The 23,776-nt window shown below is 34.2% G+C and overlaps 1 protein-coding gene across 4 annotated transcripts in view; it reads right to left on the bottom strand.

Moving 5' to 3' along the window:
- Window positions 1-23,776, bottom strand: part of Diaph2 (diaphanous related formin 2) — a 745,764-nt gene that overhangs the window by 671,300 nt on the left and 50,688 nt on the right. For all 4 annotated transcript variants that reach the window (XM_041636640.1, XM_041636641.1, XM_041636642.1 and 1 more), the window contains exons 2-4: window positions 19,183-19,215; window positions 16,423-16,599; window positions 2,952-3,056 (exon numbers count right to left, since the gene is read on the bottom strand). In XM_041636640.1, the coding sequence (XP_041492574.1) occupies window positions 2,952-3,056; window positions 16,423-16,599; window positions 19,183-19,215 (315 nt within the window). The remainder of the gene's footprint in view (window positions 1-2,951; window positions 3,057-16,422; window positions 16,600-19,182; window positions 19,216-23,776) is intronic.

Here is a 23,776-nt window from a genome sequence, read left to right as displayed (position 1 = left end):
TGTTGTTTGTAACGATATAATCCATACAGGCCAACTCCCTTAGGTCAGGCCTAGAACCGCACCACCTACAATAACATGCATTTGGCTCCCAGAGCAATAAAAGCACACTAGGTTCTCCGCATATCTATTTAAAGTTCACTCATCACTGAGTTACTCAATCTACTATTACTTTAGTACACAAAAGTCTCTACTATAAGACTTTACATTAAGTGTGTGGGGATGACCAAACAATAGTTTTATAACATCAACTTGTGGTTTCCTTAATATACTCTTATTGTAACGAAATTAATGATGTAATACCAGACTTGTTTGTTTTAGAAACAGGTTCTGACACATGTCTGTGCGTTGCTTCATCATCTTTTAGTGCCCTTTCCCAGGAACACGATGGCTACTCCTCACTGAGCTCATTTTTTCATTGTTAAAATTCCATATAAAAGAACAATGCAGTTCTTTAAAGGGGAAAACAAATTTTACATAAAAAATTAACTGTAGTCCTCCCATATCTTACATGTAACTATGAAACATTTTTTTCACTTTAACACTGGCTCTGCATTCAGATGATATCATTGATTACCTACAAAGCCTTTTTATAACATGATAGGTATCATCATATCTGCATTAAATGAGGAAATATCTTTAATGGGTATATGAATATAATTAAAAAGAGTAAAAATGCACAAGGCAGGCAAAGCATATTTAACACCTAATGAAAGCCAGATAGCAGGGCAGGAACTTAAAGCTCCACACACACCAACAGTCACACATTCAGAGATAATTGGTGCAAAATTGACTGTCACAATGATGAACAGGTACAAGCATTATTTCGTACTGAATGTTGTTATTTATTGAATGGCATCCCTCTTATCTTTAAAGAGAAATTACATAAACAATTTTCATAGTTTTAATGACAGAAAACAGTACTAATTAATGTCTCTCCAAGGTGAGAAAACTTAAAAACACTCTTTGTCAACAAGCACTCTTCCATCAAAATATTTGGCCCACGAAAAATAATAGCAAAAAATATAATCTTGGAATTCTTGTAAAAGAAAGAAGAGTAACAAGTATGCTGAAGGAGACAAATAAGGGCCATTCAATCAGTAGTACTAATTTCATGGCTACTTAAAATGGAAAATTTCATGTCTTATAAGAAATACTCCATTTCTATCATTTGAATTAAGCAGTTAAAATAAGGTGTTATCTAGCTTCTTCCCTTCCTCCACCTTTCTGCATTTCCTCCTCCCAATCTCTCTCCAGTGTTAGATGGAATCCAGAGCCTTAATAGGTTAGACAGGTGCACTTCATGCTAAGCTAGAGCCTCTGCCAGTGGTTTTTGATTTCAATATGAAAATAAGTATAATAATTCAAAGTGTACATTTCTTTGGTGGGTTGAAGAGAACACCAAATAAACATAAATTAAGCTATGCTGCGCACAGATAATGAGTAATTATCCAAAGGTCACGGAATGAGAACATCATATAATCTTCATTATAGTCAGTCCCACTTACTCAAACAACACCAACAAATGAGCCAGAGACACTAACAAATTCTATCATTAAAATACCAAATGATTAGTCATATATTATCTCCATTTTGTACTCAGATCTAGTTATATAGATTTGCTAGTATACTTGCCTTTAAGCATTTGAAAAACAACACTGAATATATATGCCCTGCATTTCCTAAAGCATTTTACTGGGAACAATAACTTGAGTGCAAAAATGAGAAAAGATTCATCAGAATTTCAAAGTAAAAACCCTATGCATGACCTAATTCTATTGAAAATGATGCTCATGGCAAATTTTCCTTATCACTTGAAACATATTTCTGCCCTTGGATACCAGAGCCTAATTAAAAAACATGCTGTTGCTCTGCTCTGGCAGAGCTGAAATGCATTATGTTTAAATAGTTCAGCATTCAGATTTAGCTTGCCAAAAGTACAATATAGAATCAATACAATTACAAAATTCAGTAGTTGCTACTAGAATTAGTGTACTAAAAAGTATGAATGACATAGCCAAATATTCTTAGAATATACTTTTACAATGAAGGACGTTTTCTTCAGTGGTCAATGTTTTAAACTGAAAATACTTTGTTTTAAAGGTATGTGTACAGATACAGATATGTAATATACTCATACACCTACATATAAATTACATATGTGTATGTATGAATATGTGTGTATACACACATGCATACAATGATTTTATGGAATCTGAACATGTAAAGTTCATTTCAAAAACACAAGAGATACATTTTGTCATATCAAAAATACGATTTTTCCTACAAAAAATTCAAATCTGAAAGCTACTTTTCAAAGAGCCCTAGAAGGGTAACAAGAAAAAAAAATTCTATTAAAGTTGTAAGTTTTTCTTTCTGATATCAAATTCTTTCAATGAAACATATGTTTAGGTTTTGAAATTCATACAGACTTGATTAAAGTTCCTGGTATGTGCTTTCCTTTATATTAAGGTGAGCTTTATCACACCAATTATGAACCAGCTTACAGTTTGCACTCAAAACATCAAAGCAAAATATGAAAAACATTCCTAAAAATTACATGATTAAATGTAAGCTTAATTAAAGGTGGCAGTGCTGTTTGTGCTTTCTCCCTCAAAATCTGAAATTTTCATGTAACAATATGTATAGTAGGTGGAATACCAGCAAACACTGCCAATTTTTAGCAACAGCATAAAACCTCTGTCCTCAAATTCACTGGATTCTGTCAAGAGATTTCTATATTAGTCTTTTGTTTATAATAATGGATCTCTTGTGTCTAATGAACAGGTCAATACAGAGATATATATGCAAAATATGTAAAAGTGCATACATATCATTTCCTTAGTTGACAATATGAGTGTACATAGTCAAAAATTTAAAGAGTTGAGGTTTGTTAACTGTTAAGTAAACAGATAAGCTCATTCTCTTGGTGCCTGGGAAGTGAATCTACTTACAGATTTGGTAGTAGCAGAAATATACTGGACAACCATCTCACGCTTGGTGGTAAAATCCTTGTTTCGTAAAGGGGCCTTCTTTTCTTCGTTAAGGTTCATATCCTCCTGTTAGAAAGGACATTTACTGTGAGGATGGATGAATTATTGCTTAAATGCTTCAAAAATGATTAATGCAATTAATATTTAACAGCAAATATTTTTTGGATAGTTCACTATTATTTAATACTTGACATAACATAATTTTGTGTATATTTCACATGATTATTTCTACCCAGGCAGCGAGAAGAAGAAAATAATATTTTTAAACTATGCTACTGAACACTTTGTTGGTTCATAAAATAAATATGCATTACCCAGTCCTATAGGAGCCATTCATTTATCTCAATAACACACACTCACACACACACCAAATTACCCTTGGTCCATGCTTCCCAAGGACCACTGTCACCCAGGAAAACAAATGTGATAGACAAATTATCAGGAGACATAACACCAAAAAAAAAATTCTCAGAAAGTTGCTGCATATGAAAAAGAAAAAGAAAGAGGAAATCTGGCTGTGTGTCTATGTCTGTATTGGGTATTATGAAAAGAAAAACAGTCATAAATTACCTTGTATCAACTATATAAGTGCTTCATTATGAAACTTCACACATGTATAAAATACACTTTGATCATGTTATACCCCCTCTGCCACTTCTTATCCCTGTGTCTGTTCCTACAAACTGTTGACTCTTATAAACTATTCCATTCCTGCTATTGTAGCTAGCAGAGAACTCATTCATTGCATCCCCATTTGTGCACAGTTTAATTTTTGTTAATGTTTTCTTTATAGATTTGGATATGAAATATATACAGGAAAAAATGAAAATATAGTAAAGTCAAAGGACAGAGACTCTTTTAAAATTGGAATCACTTACTTATTTAACATATACTATACATAAAGTACTGTGCTAGACAGTTAACACTGAAAAGCTGAGAAACTGCTTTTATAATAAAATTAAATGCTATTATTTATGAATCAATGTCTGGTCCTTAGTATATGTTATTTAAGTTTGTTGACTAAACAAATAAAACTAATTCATGATCTAATAGGTACAATTTATTATAATGGAGTCATGTATAAGATCCCTTAAAAACATAGGACAGATGTAAGGTCAGCAAAGATTTAGTCTGGATTTGAGTTATGAATAATGAGAAAAATCTGACTAATGGCCAGGAGACTAGTTAAAAGATGCCAGAGGTCATCTGTCATTTTTGGATGCCCAGCACCATTTACACAAGCTTTCTATATTTTAATGCATCCTCATATTGTCAATTTCACTTTAAAACAATGACTCCATAAAAACCGCATTTGTCTACTTCCCTTATATATAATTTCAGTACAGACATGTGGCTTAGTCTTCACCAATGAAACACATTTATAAAAGGTATAGACTCAGAAATAAACTATGTGAAGAAATAGGCCATGAACAAGCCATCCATCTTGCTGGTATGGGTGGCAACAGAGATGACGTAGATAGGGAGCTGATGGCAGCAGCCACATATTTTTTACCTAGACAGACCAATTGGTTCTGGAATGGCGACAGCTCCTTAATCAGACTATATTTCACTATGTAGCTCTGTAAGCAATTCCTATAATGCCATCTGGCTGTTGCTGCAGCCCTCCTGATTGAGAAGCAAACTACTATCCCTTAATACTTAATATACCTTTTAAAAATCTAGATTATGTATTCTTACACTCAAAAGTATGAGATACTGAAGCATTTCAAGTGAATACTCTTAACTGTCAAACTACAGAGGATGGTAGCTGGATCAAAGGAAATTAATTTAAGAACCCATGTAAATGTTTTTTTGAAGTCTGCATTTTCTCAGGCTCAAATATATACACCAGCTTCAGTTTGTGTTCAGGTGACATCGATTACAATCTATCTCTATAACCCCCAAATATTCTGAGGCTTCCCTTTCATCTTTAAATAACATACATCTATTCATTTGACCTTGGATTTTATGGTGTCATTGGCTAAGCACCTCATATTGGGCTACTGCTTCAAAGCATTATAATGAAATTTTTGTCTGATATAAAAGTAGCTACAATGAATCTACATCTCCCGAGTACACTCAGCTGTGCAAGTGTGAGAATGTTCTGGATTTTGTAAACTTGTGGACATAACTGAAAGGGTAGTAGTGTTATCCCTCCTTCCAGAGACAGCTCCTCATTAGTACCTCCATTTGATTTTTAATGGCACATACTGCAGTGATCATGTCCTCAGAAAAGCAAGGCATTGTCAGAAAACAGGCTAGACAATAAGAGGAATATAAGATTATACACCTCAGAGAATGCTGTCATGATTGAGTGTGATCATACATATCAAGCCTGGTGTACACTAACCAGTACCCAAAGAATGATATCTCCCACTAATGCTATCAATTGCCCACGCTCATTTTGGAAACTTCTTTTCACTTAACCCATTATGCTTTAATACTAGGTTCACAGTGACTGTTACACATACTATGTTGTTTCATACGCCCCACCATTTTTTATAAGATGTCTCTCCTTCTGTCACTTCTCCCTCTGTGAGCTGCTGCCTCCCACTCCATCCATATCTGGCCAGTTTTTATACTTTAAACTATACTCTTCCACTAAACTTTCCATAAGATTTTCTGCAATGGCCCATTTTAAAATGGAAACCTTCCTCTTGTTCTGCCATACCAATTTTATTTATAATTAACACTTTGTCATAGAACTATCACCATAAAACTCTAGGGTTACTGAAGGTCAGAACTTACTTATCTCTGTAATCCCAGTCAAGATCCTGGTCCTTGGAATACAGTAAGACCTTAACGAATATTTTTTGAGCCCATGTGATATTTGGGAACTTTTCTTTAAACACTATAAGTTGCCTCAGAATCATCAGCTGCCTACATTGGTTAGAAATGGGTAGCATTCATATGAACAGAAGAGTCGATAATGACTCATTTCATTCTTATAGAAATGAAAAACATACTACTAATTATGCATTTGATACTTTCAAATCATTAACTCCAGCTTCATAATACAATAATAAAACTAAATAGAGCAATACTCATAACTCAATATTAACTCTAAACAACATAATTGAATATAAAACTACTTCAAAACACAGAGTTCTTTCAATAGTCAAAACACAAAGCAAGCTTAAGCATATTTCATGTTTGTTTAATGTATCTACAATATATGAGGAATGTAGTGCTAAAATGATATTGAAGTCTAAATAACTGACCACTTAGAATAGCGTTCAATTAAGCCATATTTGTAAACATCATTTCTTTCCTGTTTTCACATATCTAAACACATTCCTTTACTCCCACAAATATTGCTTGATTTTTTATTGTTTTGTTTTTATTTCTTTTGGTGCTGGGACTTGAACCCAGAGTCTCATGCCTATGCAGCACATGCTATAACATTGGCCCACACCTATAACCCCAAACACTGTGTCACTAAAGTGATAAAGAAGTAACTCTATAAAAATTGAGCCAGATGAGAAGGTTAAAAGCTATACCAGCTGGTTATTACTTCATTTACACTTTCATGCATTCTTTTGCATCCCTCTTTGGTTTTCTCTCCTTCCTCTACCTCAAACTCTTAGGCTAGAGAGATATGGACCTTTATGGAATATTGATTAATGGCACCTTAGTAGCTAAAACACACTAGTATCGACAATGAATATAATTATTTTTGATGCTTTGTGTTTTAAAATTTGTGGAACTTGATAATGTTTTTTAAACAAATAATTTTCAAGGTTGTTTGTGTGGTAAGTTTGAGCTTGGTTATATTCAGTTTTATTGATACAGGATTTTGGTGTGTGGCTCAGGCTAGCCTAGAACTCATAATCCTTCTGCTTCAACCTCTCAGATATATATTCCTACACCAAAAACTTATTTTTTATTCCATAATTCTAACTTCTTTAAACAAAGAATATAATGTTTACTTCTTAAAACCAAATGAAAATACCAAAGATTTTTTTAAATGTAATTTAACTAGTAGCCAATTAACCTGGCACTTATCAACTGCCTCAAGTTTTTAAAAGATCTGGGTAACTCTATTAAACTATATAAACTATAGCCACATAATGTATACGAGCTCAGGTAGAAAAACAAAATCAAATGGATAAAGTAGAAAGATAGTACTCCTGAATATAGAATGAGGGTAAAGGCAGAGGCAAAAGCAAAACATTAAGTGAATATTACTAAGTTTGACATACAACTTCCACATCTATTTCTTTTTTCAAGGTCCTGCATAATGTACGTTAAGGAAACATAACTATCCCTGGTCAATCATACCACAAAGGACATGTGCTCAACTATATTCACAGCAGCATTGCTTGTAATAGACAAAACCTGGAAACCACCTAAATGCCCCTCCACCAAAGAATGGATATGGAAAATGTGGTACATTTGCACAATGGAGTACTACACAGCAGAAAAAAATAATGACATCTTGAAATTTACAGGCAAGTCCAGTTCCCAGCACCCAGATGGCGACTCAACGACTACCTGTAACTCCAAATCTGATGGTCCCTTCTGACCTCCATGGGCACCCTGTAGGCACACACACTTGTACGCATTCACACACAGAAACACACACATAAAAATGAAATAAAATAATACTTAACCCTTAAAAAATTATAGGCAAATGGATGGAGCTAGAAAACATCATATTGAGTGAGGTAAACCAGACCCAGAAAAACAATTATTATATGTACTCACTCATAAGTGGTTTTTAAACATAAAGCAAAGAAAAACAGCCTACAAATCACAATTCCAGAGCACCTACACAACAATGAGAATTCTCAGAGAGATATACATAGATCTAATCTACATGGTAAGTAGTAAAAGACATGATCTCCCGAGTAAATTGGGAGGATGGAGACCATGGGAGAGGGTTGAAATGGAGGAGAGAGGAAGGGAAGGGAGCAGAGGAAAATGTAGAGCTCAATAAAAGAAAGAAAGAGAGAAACATAACTAGTATTTTCACTATTTAATAATTATTAATTGTGAGTACAATCTTCAACCAATGTTTCTAGACTAGAAAGAACACATAAAGGATCCACTAGGATTGAAAAATAGCAATCATTGAAAGGATTAAAGGAAATAAGATTTACTAAATAATTAACTGAGAATATACACTAGATTCCTCCTTGGATCTGTAAGTTTGAATGGTACATGAAGTGGCTTAAAAGAGCAGTGAGATATTCACAATGCATATTTATTCACCTTCAGTGTACTATAACACACTTCAGTCAATGTTTTGTATATTTACTGATTATCTAGTTTTAAGCAAATAAACACTCAGAAAATGGAAACACAACTCTGATTTCTATAAAGACAACAGTTTGAAGATAATAGGATAATATCAATAGCACAAGCACAAGGGAACAAGATAGGTGACTATTATATCTCTTATTTGTAACTGAGTCTTTTATCCATTTATCACATAGCAAAAATAACAAAAAATCTAAGTCCAATAAGCTGTCTCTACAAGACAGAAATTATTAAAGTAATCATTTGAAATATAGTTACATTATCAATCTTGATGATGACCCTCACTTTATGTACATATTATATATTAAAATACTAGGCAAAGGTAGTAAAATTCTACCTCAAAGTAGCAGGCCATTTTAAATCCAAGCAACCAGAGCATGAAGACAGCATCTTCAATTTTCTCAACAATAATTAGAATCACATGATCTCTACCCTGGCTTAGTGATAGTGTATAAACTTAATGGCACATGTTTATGTGCCTCTTTAGAATTTTCTTTAATAGCAAGAAACAAAAGATCCCACAGCTGCTTGGAAACACTTGGTAGCATCAGCCGAAATAATAAATGCAAAACAAAAAATAAAATGCCTTCCTTATCATCAAACACTGGCAGAAGACATACAAAAATCATTGTAAAAACAAACAAAAAATGTGTGAAAGCAGGTATTAAGAAAGTAACTCAAGTGTGGGAGGTTCACTATATAACTGGGTGAATACAGCTGTTTTGTAAACGAACTTAGAGTTGTTACAACACATACATACACACACACACACACACACACACACACATACACTATTTTTCTTTCAGTCACTAAGAGAACAGTTTAATAGGGAAAACATATTGCTAAAATAAAGGCTGAAGTTAATAAGATGCTTTCAGGGAAAAAAAAACACAATTATGAAGAATTCCTGAATACACCTACATGTAGAAAACTCAAACAGTCATTTTAGGAAGTATTTTAAACAAAAGTACACAGGGTGCTATAAAAATAAAGAAGTCAGCTTTTCTTTTTTTTATAAAAAAGACAAAATAATTAAAAATCAAACCAACTAGGATGATAGCTCACACCTATAAACCTTGCACTCTAGAAGCTGCAGAAGGAGGATCACAAGTTCAAGGCTAGCCTTGGGTACGTGATGAGTTCCCAACTAGTCTCAGATATAAAGTGAGACTATCTCAAAAATATGTGAAAAACAAATAGAGTAAAATATTTACATAATTTTGAAATGAGGTAGGAAGCAAACATGAAAACATTTTCTGCCTAACCATACAGAACAATGCAAGCTAGTATCAGAATGACCAATGGATGTTTCCCCTCACTTGTGGTTCTGAGAATGTATATAAATATATAAAATCGTGTATGTGTATTACATGAAAATAAATGTGAAAGTGTCTTGAGGAGCAAAAGAACTGAGATAACTTGGGAGGGTTAATAAAAAGGAAGCTAGGAGAATACGGAGGAGGCAAAACTGAAAAGCATACTAGCTATGCTTGCAAGAATACTTGAAAATACATTTTATAAAGAAAGAATGTATTTTCTCTCTAAAAACACACCTCTGTTTATTGCAACATAAAGTATTTTAAAGGATAGTGTAGACATTTCTTTTTTAATTTAACAAAAAAAGTGTTAAAAAACTTATAGTTAGAAAGTAACTTCTTTTCAAAGAACCCCATGTGGAAGGACTCAACTTCCTATCAATGTTCTGCTGAAATCACTGGTAATTCTTTCTTCTCAGGGCTACACACTGTCTGGAGTAGACAGCCATGAGGATGAGGACCTACACATGAATTATATAGAAGAGAAAGCACAAAGAGTCTATGTCTCTAATAGCATTAATTAAACACTCCCTCATTAAGACACATTTGAATCCATTAACGTAAAAACATTAAAATGTAACAGACCATACTCATTGCACAACTGGTTGTCATCAAAGGGGAAGAGAATATGCTTGTCCTGGTGAAGACTGATTAATGGACTGGACTGGTAAAAGTCAATGCTCTGATATAGTTTCTGCTAACTACCTACTTATTCCATTTGGACTTGCTTTCTGTTTTATGTATTTTAAGCATGTGGGGGTTTTGCTGCATGTATGTGTGTGTACAACTTGTGTGCCTGGTGTCTTCACACATCAGAAGAGGATGTCTGGTCCCATGAGAAAGGAGTTACATATTGCTGTAAACTATCAAGTAGGTGCTAGGAATTGAAACCAAGTCCTCAGGAAAGGCACTGTGTGCTAATAACCGCTGAGCCATCTCCTCAGCCCTGAACTTAGGCTTCTTTGCCAGCTTTTGGTTTTGACTGTGACATATCAAGCCAAATATCAATATAAAATGAACTTAGAAGTATTCTAATTATTGCTTGCTTTAAAGCAAGACATAAAAAAAAAAAACATGGAATCTTTGTCAGCACCCAATAACAACAATCATGAAAGCAAAGGCTTTTGTCTGAAGAAATAAATTTACTGGAAAATCTCATTCATTTAAGGTTTCCTCAATTTTGACTATGCCTTCAGCTTATAAAGTGCATACATAACATTATCATATATATATATTCATAGTTTAAAATCAGATGTATATATATACTCACAAATATATTCACACACACATTTATTTTTATATATACCTTTTCCCAAGTGACGAGGACAAATGAAAAGACCAGTGCACCAGTCCTAAGGTTACAAAGTTTTTCTGCAATATACCAGTGCAAGGCAGTGTTTTAATTTTTGCTCACTAAATAGTCTCTATCTTTCTTTTTATTCTTTTCTGGGTTTGCTTTTTATTTTATTTCCATTTCGGTTAATTGGTTTTAAGTTTTTGAGACAGGGCCTGTGTATCCCAGCTCAGCCTTGAATTTTCTATATAGATCAGGCTAGCCTAAATCAGAAATATATTTGCTACAGTACAAAAAAGACACAAAATAAGAATTGAAAAGAGACATAGCTGCATTCAACAAAATCTCATCGATATTGAATTTCTATGTATGTAGATAATGAAATTCATGTAATTTCTATGTGCTTTCAAACAGTCTGCTCTTAAACCATTTACAACAAAAAGCATGGGGCCAGTGAAGGGACTCTGCAGGGAAAGGTACTTGGCATGCAAGTCTGGTGACCTGAGCTGGACCCTAGAGAAACCAGAGTAGGTTCAAGGAGAAAATAAACTCTTGCAAGTGTCATGTGACCTCAGCATGTGTGCATTCCTACCTGCACTCACACATCATACACACCAACACACACACAAAACTAATAAAGTAAAAATATAAAACATAAGGCAAGCATTGTTAGCTTACAGGCCACACAAAGTGAAGTCCTTGTGTGGGGAACAATATCTTTGCTATGTTTAAGACCTCTGAAATAACAAAGTATCTAACATTCTGGAGAGAGTTGTCAAAGCAAGCTCACCATGACTCGAAATTTTCTTGTTTGCTACTTCTTTTCACAATGCCACCTTATGTTTCCATACATCACCCTATCAGAACATGAACTCCTTGACTGTTGGGACTTTTTCCGAGGTCACTGCTCCCTCCCCCTCCCCCTCCCCCTCCCCCTCCCCCTCCCCCTCCTCCTCCCCCTCCTCCTCCTCCTCCTCCTCCTCCTCCTCCTCCTCCTCCTCCTCCTCAAAATAGTGCCTAGGATATTGAAACCCTTGAACTCTAATGAATTCTTCAAACAATGAGAATGTGCTGATGCCAGAAAAACAATGACTGATAACTCAGAAGAGAAAACTGGCTTTTCACATTTCCTTTACATCTTCATGTGCTTTTTTTTTTCTGAGCCCCCTGGAGAGATTCAAAAAACTATATCCCACTAAGGCAGCCAATCCACTGCTATCCTAGAATGAAGCAAGCCATGCTCACCTGTCTCTTTTACTGAGCTCTGTTCCCTGAGAATTAGGGGAGGTGCTCCATTTATTCCTAAACCTGAAGCCCATAGCATACTTTTTAGCACACAGTACAGATCAACTAATAATTGCTAAAACATACTCATAATAAATATGGAAAACTCCCTTTTTAAAAAGGGTGGTATTTTAGAGGCATTTCCATATGCAGACCTAGAAAAGAAACAGTGGGTTCTATGTCCCACTACAACATCAATTTGCAAACCTAGTTCTTTAATTTCTCCTCCTTCAATACCCGTCTTCCTTCCATTTCCCTTATGAACCTTTTGTGATACTAATAATGGCAAAACAGTAAGCTGATCCAAATCCAGATTAGTTTTGACATCTGTTTACTGAGTACATGTTCCTACTCCTTTACATGTTTTCCATACAGTTCTTCACAATAAAATAAAATGTATAGCATGTTCTAAAATATGAAGTAATGATATTGGAAATTTAAATGTAATGGTGGAAATTGGGCTGTCTGAAAAATTTCTTTGAATCTAATCATTCCTGACAACTACTCCATGACGTTTTTATATACACATATAAAGTCCTAGTTTACAAATAATGTATTTTATAGTAACTTAACTGTTAATTAAAATTGCTTATGCTGAGAGCACTCAAAGGTCCTCAGTCAAGCTAACCAACTTCTAAAGACCTGGTACTGAGTGAGGGGGGAAAAATCCCTTAATAGAAGTCAAGGGAACACAATATGCTTGGGTTAAATTAGAGCACCTGGTGTCCAGAGGCAACTCTTCTGTGTAAATTAATGAAGGGAAAAGGGAAAAGAACAAGATTAAAAGCTCCAGTGTGACCTGTTTGAATTCTAACAGGTGGATACAAAACTGATAATTAAGCACTTATTACATATAACTATGCCATCATTAAATTAGGCCAAAGATGCAAAATACATCAATGAAATATAGAAAAATAGTGTTTTATAAAGAGTATGTGCTCTATGAAAGAGTTACCTAAAAATTTCATATGTAAGACTTTTAAATCTGTCAGTAATAGCCACTGGTACTATTATTTAGTCTATGCTTGCTAAATCAAATATTCAAATATCTATTATGTGGAAAGGTATTTATTGATGCACAGAGTAGTGTGAGAGTCAAGAAAACATTCAATGTAAAAGTGAGCCACCTACCTTCTTTTAACACAGGGTAGACAGAGTCTTAGTATGTAGCCCTGTTGGCTGACCTATAATTTTCTAGAAAGCCCAGTCTCACCTCATATTGGCCTTCTGTTACAATTAAAGTCATAAACTACCAGACAAATTAACTGTTTTTAATAACTTGCCCCTCTCATTTAAGAATTTTCATTCACTTCAAAATAAATCAAGTAGGTTTTCTGGGGAGATATTATGGAATAATTAATAATAAAATAGCTAATACTTTTTTAAATGTCCTATTCTGCTGTAATTTTAAACTTAGTCTTCTACTAACTGCGACAATGAGAAATCCTATTGGTCCATTTGATCCTCAAGCAATAAGAGTATCAATTATCAGAATGAGATAGCATAAATTTGAATATTGCTTTTTATTGTTTTTCCACCATAAGTTTTATGAAAACATGCCATATCCAAAAACAGTTACATAATACAGTGCAATAAAAATTATAAATTAATCCATTTGTTGTCAAGCAACTAACAGAAAGGAAGTGTGTGAAAGGTGCTATTTAATACACTTGGGGTATGAAACCCTAAAATCCAAACACCACATCTATAAACATGATATACAGTTGCATAGTAGTTCTGTAAACTCCAAACCCTGAGTAACAGAAACAGTCAAATATCGGTAATATGAAAAGACTCTAACCAGATCATCTTAGTAGCCATCAAATAATAATATTTTTGTTTACATTATTTGTAAGGAGGACACTCACAAGGAGTGAAGAAAACAAAGAAATTTCATATCTGAAAACATCTGTATTTCAGAAAAAGTAACTCCAGTGTCTTCTCCTAATCAACTACAATGACAATACCTTAAAAGCTTTCTATTATAAGACTGCTGGCCTTTGATGAGGTTCTGTAAAGGCAACTACTGATAAGGTGGTGTAAACTGTAAGAACTGCTCCACCTCAGCCTCTGTATCTCACACCCTATGTATCTCCTCAATAAATACACACAGAAAACATATTAGTTTTATATATAGCTTTATTGAAATAGTAAATATATGTGTCACCAAAATTCCAATGATTTAGATTTATTATGTACCTAAGCGTATGTATCAGTTTGTCCACTTAATAGCTTTAGCAAGTTACTGAACCAACTTTCTCAGTCTCTCTCTCTGAAGCTCCATTTCCTTATTTGAAAATGAGATCAATTAGTAAATACCTGGCAGAACAGTCAGAAGAATCAACTGAAATAATGCAAGTAAAGTAGTTTCATGCCTGGCCCATGACCATATAGTAACCAAAAATAATGCTGATTCTGAAAATATATTCATTCTAAGGCAATATTGGTCAAGCTAAAAACAGAATACAAAGACAGTACAAGAAAATGTCTCTAAAAGAATAGATATAATCCTTTTAAACTCTCTGATTTATCTTGTTTAACTTTTAATTAAAGCATGTTTTTCACAAAGGTTATTCCTGATACATTTATACTATTATTTTAAAGTAGTGTGTTTAGTTTATAAATGATATTCACACACATATCAGTGTTTCTGTTTTCCTGTTATCAGTGATTAAGACAGTGAAACAAGGTAGTAAACTGATAAGAAATGTTGGCAACTGAACAATCATCAGGGTTTACCTAATAAAGGAAAATATGTTACAAATGTTTATAAGACATATTCACTATATGTACTCACTGAATAAATTCACTTACATTTATTTGCTATTTATAAGTTTTTTAATCAATATAGAACTGTATTTATTGTGTGAAACACACATTATTCAGTGACTCAATATAGCTCATTAATATATACTATTTCAAATAATTGTGTGCTGAGAGTACTTTTTACATTTGCATTTATTTTCAATAATATTATTAATTATAGTCATTATCTTATATAATAGATTTCTGTAACTTTTCTAGATGGATTAAGATAGGATGTCTCTATGTAATACAGGTTAGCTTCTTAACCATGATCCTCCTCCTTCACCCTCTATAGCACTGATATGGAAACAAGAAGACTCATTGTGTTGATGATGGGAATCTAAATTAGCACTGTCATTATAGAAAAGAATATAGTTATCATTAAAATGGTAAATAGCATAATCCAGTAGCCATACCACTGGATATAAAGACATTTTGTTGTTAATATACAAATATCTAATATTTTTATGTAGAAGACATTATCAATGTTACAAAAGTACTAGCTAAACTGATCAGCAACTTAAAGCTAGAAACATTAAGTTTGAGTGAAAGAGAGAAGACTGAAAAAGACAAAGTGTTACTAGCATGACAATAACAAAGAATGTTCCTGGGTTTGTTATTGTCATCATTTTGGGCAATTAAGACAGGACTATGGAATAGAAAACAGGAACAATTGAGTGACTGAGAAATATTAATAATTTAAGATGAAATAGGGCTTGTATGACAAAGGCAGGCAAGCTACAAATGTTATTGCATTCTTCATATTAAACGTATGTTGATGTGTAAGATGAGTGCTAAATTAACAAATCATGTTTTGGAATCTCTGAAAGAGTTCTGGTCAAGCTAACCAATGTGAGATGGCCCAATGCTTCATTTATCCCTTTTCCAGTCATAAAGAGTTGAATAAACCAAATATTATATTCATTAATTTAGAACTAATTTAGACCACACACACAAAAAAAGAAACACCCTACAAAATGTAAATTGTATGACTGTTGCTAATATGAGAAAATAGAATGAATTAATTCCTTGGTTCCAATTAGCATTTTGTTGTTTATTTTACACTCTGCCCTCTCAACTGTATTTCCTATACTCAACAGACCTTGTAGACTTGGGCTCACTTTGCTTTGGGCCAACAAGCACAGGAATAAGTTAATTGAAAAGTTCATTTGGAGTGCCACAAACTACAAAATACTAGAAAACAAAAAGAAATAAATCTGTCCCTGATTTTAGACCCTTTGGCTAGAAAAGATAGGCATTCTAGAAAATAAATAAATAAACAAGCAAATCCAGATACTCTTAGAAAAACATCTGTTTTGTCAATAAGAGTTGGTTCTGTCCTTTATATGACATAAACAGTCCACCCTATTAAAATAAAAAAAATTAAAATAAAAGCATCCCTATTAAAAATGCAATGCTATTCTAGACACACATAGTTTAAAATGACAATGAAATTAGAGGTCAAACTCACCATCATTTTCTCAAAGAGGTCCAGAACTTCCTTTTCAGACAAATTCTGAAATCGTTCATCATATAATGGCTGAGCCGCTGGAAACTCACTCATCACGGCTTGAGAATCAATAGGATGTTGAATAAGAGGTTTTTCTTTTTTGACGGTAGATTTTCTGAAACTTGTAATTCGGTCACGCTGCAAACAGAAAAAAATAAATAAAAGCCCTAAGAAAAAGATCAGGAGCCAGGAACATGAAGAATGGAAGCATCAAAATGGCACTTAGTATAATATATATTATTATTGTCTCTTGACAAAACACTATTGTAAGCAGCAAGCTCCAGTTAGAGATTGAACTATTTTGCAGCCTTGAAGTTGTTATTAAGCTTCAGAAGTCTGGGGGTGAAAAAAACATGCCTCAAAAGTAAAACGTAGCCACTTGTCATTTCTGTTTTGCACAGGAAGTAAGTGAATAGACACTTTGAATCAAAATCTTGTGGTGGTTGTTTCTGGGAGAATGGGTCTTTAGTGCCAACTTCATGCTATGGAAAGAGAAAAAGAAAACAGCTACTCACGGCAACTAAAAGGGAAGTTTGGGGTAATGGTTTTCTTCTGCACACGGCAAAACCTGTAACAAGTGTACATGAATGCCTGTCAGTGTAGGAGTTAACTCAACTGAATAGCATGGAGTCTGAAGACAGACACAGAGAGTTCAATTCCAAAATGGGAAAAGAAAAAAAACAGTATCTCTGAATCAGTTGTTGGGAAATCACTTTCTCTCTGTTTCCTCTTTACATTACAGGGTCACTGAGAGAACAAAATACAATTGTTGTGTGTTGATGCTATTAGTTACTGTTATTGCTGTACTCCTCGACTTTTACCCTCCCTAATATTTGGCACCATTAGAAAGTGAATGAAAGCTAAAGCACTCAGTCCATTTGTTGAAAATGTAAACAGAAATATCTTCCTCATCCAAATATTATTCTGCTAAACTCACGACTTTATGGGTATTTCTTTTAAAAAACTGATACCATGTACAATCTCTAACAATTAGCTTGCTCTTTCATATCAGATGAGTCAAGGACTTTGGCTACATGTCAACAGACCATTTGACTTAAAAACCACCAAATATTTGACATTAAACATTAGTAGTAGTCATAAAACTGAAGGCAAATCAGTTTTATTCTGGTGTCTGTTAGGAAGCACATGCAATACCATCAGGTCACATTAAGCAAGCAGACATGTTAGCAATGAGGACAGTGAATGTGCACTGCCATGTTAACACAGTTCTTTCAAATAACCTTAAGAATACAAATACATAGTAGATATTACTACAGTTTAGGAAAATTTTGTAGACCTCTAAGAGAATATATTCTTTGTTTTATTGATTGAAATAATGTTTTAACCATAATGTACACTTTGAATAAACCAGTTTTAAGCAGCTTAGTTAGGATTACAAAAATTATTTGAGTATATGGTTGCTTACAGAGAGATTATAGAAACCACGACACTTTAGAGCTGAGAAGAAAACATTGAAATAGCATCTAAACCAACTCCCTCAATTCACAGAACAGGCTGACTCACTTAAACACATGAGTCCCTGGTTCTGATGTCAGTTTTCACATTACAATTATTTCTGTAAAATTATTTAAGCTGCATTATTAAACTTTCTTTTAATTCCTTGCGGGCAGTGAAGTTGGTTTAGAAAGGTAGTATCTTTACACAACTCAAGAAAAACAATTTTAGTAATCCCAAATAAACTGAGTCAACTGTTACTGAAAGATATGGTGGACATGAAAGCATTTAAATATGCAATTATCCATTAAGTTAACATATCTCTTCTCCATTCACTTCATATCACTTAAAAATAGCTATACAATCCAAGCTTTTTATACTGAGTGTCAGCATTACTAACATGTAGATTTGATATTTCTACACCCTTCATTTTAATGCAAAAAAATGCCTTTTTATTTCAGCTATATTTTGGTAAAAAGATGAAGTCAAGCTGCATACTTTCATCTTCCAAGAGCAGTAACATTATTTTACATTTTTTGTAGATAGGTAACTTGCAAAAAAAACAAAACTGTGTAAAATACTATTCAAGAAAGTTTAGGCATAAAGCAAGCATTTCATTACTAACTTATAACTTTTAATAAGAATTACTACTGTAGTCTGAGCTTGAAAATAAATAAGCTTTTGAAATTCAATAGCACATATCTGATTAAGATAATGAACTTAATTTCTTTTTCATTTGGAAATATTTTCCCCTACTACCGTTATTTAATGTATTCACAATTTATTTAAATATTAAAAAGAGAAAATGTCCATGTTTTCTTGGGTCCACATTTATTGCACCAAACTTTAAAACATTGTTTTGTTATATATTACAATGGTAAAAATATAATTTAGTTGGGATATGACCCAACTGTTTATGTAAGTTTGGGGCAGTGTTTCTTTTTATTGAGGAAGGGTGAGGCACTACATAGCCCTGGCTAACCTGTAACTCCCTATGTACACCAGAACGTCCAATTTGCAATAATCTTCCTTCAGCATCTGGAGTGCTAGAATCACAGGTATGCACCACAGTGCCTGGCTACTATTGTTTATGTTAATATGTGAAAAAGGAAAAATTACTCTATTGGTAATTATTCTATTTTGTTCTATTTTCTAAACATCCGGTCACTTTATGCGTTGCATATATAAATGTTTTAATGTCCACTTTGTAAGTGAAAATGTAACATGCATAAGCAATGCAATAACATGCTGCTCACACCACCTTACCACATCATCTGCCAAAGTTTTTATTTGAATGTTCTATTAAAACCAAAAGAAAACAAACAAAATACCAGTCAGAAAAGAGAAATTCATAGATCGAACAACAGTTAGCTGAAGGAATTGGATGATTCTCATCTTTTACCAGACTGTATTTCCAAAAAAAAATTTTACAAAGTTCAACATTCACATAATACAACCATTACAAAATGAAATATATATATATGAATTACAAAATAAGGCTTGGTTGTAAACAATTCAATGAGCCTCAGGATCCAAAAGGTATTTCAAAATCTTACAATAGCATACAAACAGTATGAATTCTAGATCTCACTATATACGTTCAGCCATACATCACTTCATGACAATGATATGCTTCAAGAAGTGCACAGTAAGTGACTACATCATTAGGTAAACATCACAGAGCATACTCAAGAAAACCAGGATGTCATTAGATGATACACTATTACAGGATCCCCATCATATGTGCACACCTATCTCTGATTCAGACTCTCATGTAGCACATGACGGTACACTGAAATGTCATTTATGACATATTTAAGATAGAACCATTCCACAATGGTTAGAATTTGAATTTAGCTCTTCTGACTTATTTCATAATCTTGTTCCTTACAGAAGCTGAATAAAGCATATTTAACATGATCATGGATGTTGGTGTGTGTTTTTACTAAGTAAAATACAGTGTTTTCATTGCAAAGAATTCCATTGTGAGTTTTCAGTAAGTAAAACTGCTTGGTCTCAAAATGTCAGGAAATTTCCTACAATGACTACTATCCTCCCTGTGCTATTAAAAATAATCCTTCCCTAGAACAGTTGTAGCAAATGTACTAGTGCATACAAAGATCTTTTCCATACTTTGAATTCTTTGATTTCCTCAGGAATTTAAACTTCTAATCCCTTTATTAAATCATCACAAACCACAACCAATCTTTATTACCTTAGAAAAAGAATAGAGGGGCTTGCAAGATGGCTTAGTAGGTAAAGTGCTCACTGAACAAATGTGAAAACCTAAGGTTGAAACCAACATTAAGCCAGGTGCAGTACTGTGCATCTATAATCCCAGGACTTTGACAATAAAATGAGAGGCAGTGGCAGGATAGCTAGTGGGCCAACTAACTATGTAGCAAGGGACAACAAAGAGGCCCTGTCTCAAACAAGATAAAGAGATGAGGACCCAGAAACACCCAATGTTGTCCTCTGACCTCCACTCAGCCATGTACATGCTCTGGAACACATGTATACACACACTCCATACACACACAGACACAGGCATGTGCCCATATACATACACATATGTATGTGCCCACACACATACACACATACATGTATATGCTCCCCTACATACGTAAACGAATCATACACAGACACAAAAGATAAAATGGGGATTATTTATGTCAAAACTAAAGAAATATTTAAACGATTAATTCACCTTAGAACTTTCTCCACCAACTATTTTCTCTTGAGTTTCTGTGGTGGGTTACAGAAAACTTTCATGCACGGTAATGGACTTGATTTCTTGTAAAGCGCAATTACAGACCTAAAGTGACCCTGCTAACATCTGACATGAGCCTGTCCACCTGGATTTTTGAGATAGATTACATAAGTCTTTAAGCAACTTCTGCTTTCCTTTTCTTCTCCTTCGGGGTTATAAAGCTATGATTGGAAACATCTATATCTCTAATGCAAGAATATAAATTAGGAGAAAAATGATTTATTTCAGTCAAATTCCATAAGTTAAGGTACATGTATGTCACAAATGCTTCAAATCTGTATCTCAACTGAACACATGTTGACAATTTAATCAGTGGAGACAAACAGAAGAAAAATAGAAATGCTAGTTATCTTTTCACTTGGCTTTACAGGAAGAGACTGGAATCTTCTAACAATTCTCTATTTTCGAAGTAGCATTCTTTTTGTTCACAATAAGCCACATAATGTGAACAGTTAGAGTTCAGTGGAATTTAAGATAGTCTTAGCAAAAGCTCTCATTTTACAAGTAAGAGTGTACCATTTATGCTAATGGTACCACTGCATTCCATTTGTCTATGCTTAAGACTTCTACAATACGTCAGTATTCATTTCCAATAAATAGCCTAAAGACTAACTGTTCGGTAAACACACACATACATACATACATACATACACACACACACACACACACACACACACACACCAAAGCTCTACCTCAAGCCACCATCAGCTCTTACCCAGATTTTCTTAGCTTAGCAACCTCCTATTTTGTCTCCCTTATTCTAGCTTTGTTCTCTTACAGTGAGTTTTAAAAGGGAAAAAGTAACACTGTGAAAACCAAAACCATGTCACCCCCCTACTCAAACCTGCAATGACTCTATTTTCCCTTCCAGTGCAACTCAAATTCATTACAATGACTACAAGATCCTGACCTCATTTCTTACTGCTTCCCCTCCATTCAACTAGCTCCATTCACACCAACCACCTCACTGCTCCCAAGAAAAGCAATCACCCACAGGAATCCACTCTTCCCTCTGCCAGCAACATTCATTTCTGTTATCTGTACCACTTGTTCCTTAATCCCCTGCAAGGCTTACTCTGAAAATACTGTTCTAGTAATAATGTGAGCCTAATCCCCATACTCCTGATTTTATTTCCTTCTTCAAGTAAAATTTAATATGCTCATCTATAATCTATTGTTCTTGTCTGTTGGTTTTTCTTTATTTTCTCTAGTGCTGGGGATGTAACCTGTGGCCTTGTACATGTTAAGCAATCACTCTTCCACTGAGCTATAGCCCCAACCATTTACATCTATTCTATTTCCTATAATATGGGCTATAAAAGGAAAGGAATTTTTCTGTCTGGTTTTGGGCTGTGTTTCTGATGCCAAAAACAATGTTTGGTACACTACAACACAATAATGATTATGAATGGCTCTCATATTCCCTTTCATAAATATTTAATGCCTCATGGTACTGTAAGGACTAATAACCCAAAGGCATTCAAGCTCTGTATGACTTGGCCCCAGGCCACCTTCTACTTCTTCTCTCTTGACCCTTGTACTACATAAAACAAAAACTGAAACCTACTGCATGTCGTACGATGTCCTGTTTATAGCTTTGCAGATCCCTTGACCTGGAATGTCCATTTTAGGTATATTTCTATTTCTAGCACCTCTTAAATTTAAAATTTGACTATTGACAAACAAAATGTGGAACTCTGGTTGAAAATAAAACTTGATCATGTCTGAGTTCTATTTTATTCTTGAAGAATTTTTTTCCCTAATACTTATTTTCAAGAATGATACAGCACCCCAAGGCACAAAGCAAACTATATGCATGTAAAAAAAAATTATCCCAATTACTTATGATAGAGAGCCATAAAAAACACTCTGCTATCTTGATTTATAATTTATTTCCACTATGGAACATACATTCTATATAAATGTGAACATTTACTATAATTTGGCTATTTCCTAATACATTTCTCTCGCTAAAATGTTGTCAGGAGCTAGAGAAATGGCTCAGCAGTTTAGAGTACATACTACTCTTGTAGAAGATCCAAGTTCAGTACCCAGCTCCTACATCAGGTGACTCATAACCACTCTAACTCCAGCTTCAGAAGACCCAACACCTTTTCTGATCCTGCAGGCACATGTACACATACATTAGACATTCATACAAACACATACATAATATGCACATAAAAATTTTAAAAATAGTTATAATTTTATGCCACAAATACCATATTTCATATTTCTTTAAAATTGTTTGAGAGAAAAAAAATGACCATGATATGCTGAAAAGGAAAATCTTTAGCAGTTTAGAGACTGAGTTTCAGAAACTGATTTGTGAACACTGTATACTAGAAATGTACTAAAAATCATAATAGAAGTCACAATTAAATGACCATCAATAGAAAAGAAATACTTTCTGCCACATGACTGAATGTCAGTGAAAATGAAATGTACAAAAGCAATCCATTACAGTAACAAAATGGCACCAAAGAGGCAGTTCAAAACTGTAATTAACTGCTTTGGAGAAAGATTAAACCACTCACGTTCATATGAACTGATCTTTAAACCATAGTTCAAAATTTCTGCATTAAAGTACACTTTCATACAACTGAGCATGGTAGTGTACAGTTTTAATCCAAGAAACTTTAATCTGGGAATAATTAACCCCAGTCTTTAATCTACCTCATTCTGGGGAGGCAGAAGCAGGTGGATCTCTGAGGTTAAGGGGAGCCTGATCTACATAGCAATTTTTTTTTGCCTGTGCATTTCTTTTTTTTTTAATTTATTTGTTTATTAAAGATTTCTGTCTCTTCCCCGCCACCGCCTCCCATTTCCCTCCTTCTCCCCCAATTGAGTCCCCCCCCCCCTCAGCCCAAAAAGCAATGAGGGTTCCCTGCCCTGTGGGAAGTCCAAGGAACTCCCACCTCCATCCAGGTCTAGTAAGTTGAGCATCCAAACTGCCTAGGCTCCCACAAAGCCAGTGCGTGCAGTAGGATCAGAAACACATTGCCATTGTTCTTGAGTTCTCAGTAGTCCTCATTGTCCACTATGTTCAGAGAGTCCGGTTTTATCCCAGGCTTTTCCAGACCCAGGCCA

Source organism: Microtus oregoni, unplaced genomic scaffold (assembly GCF_018167655.1).
Source record: "Microtus oregoni isolate MIOR12 unplaced genomic scaffold, Mior012 000050F_000, whole genome shotgun sequence".
NCBI lineage: Eukaryota > Metazoa > Chordata > Mammalia > Rodentia > Cricetidae > Microtus > Microtus oregoni.
This window is presented reverse-complemented; position numbering and strand designations above follow the sequence as displayed.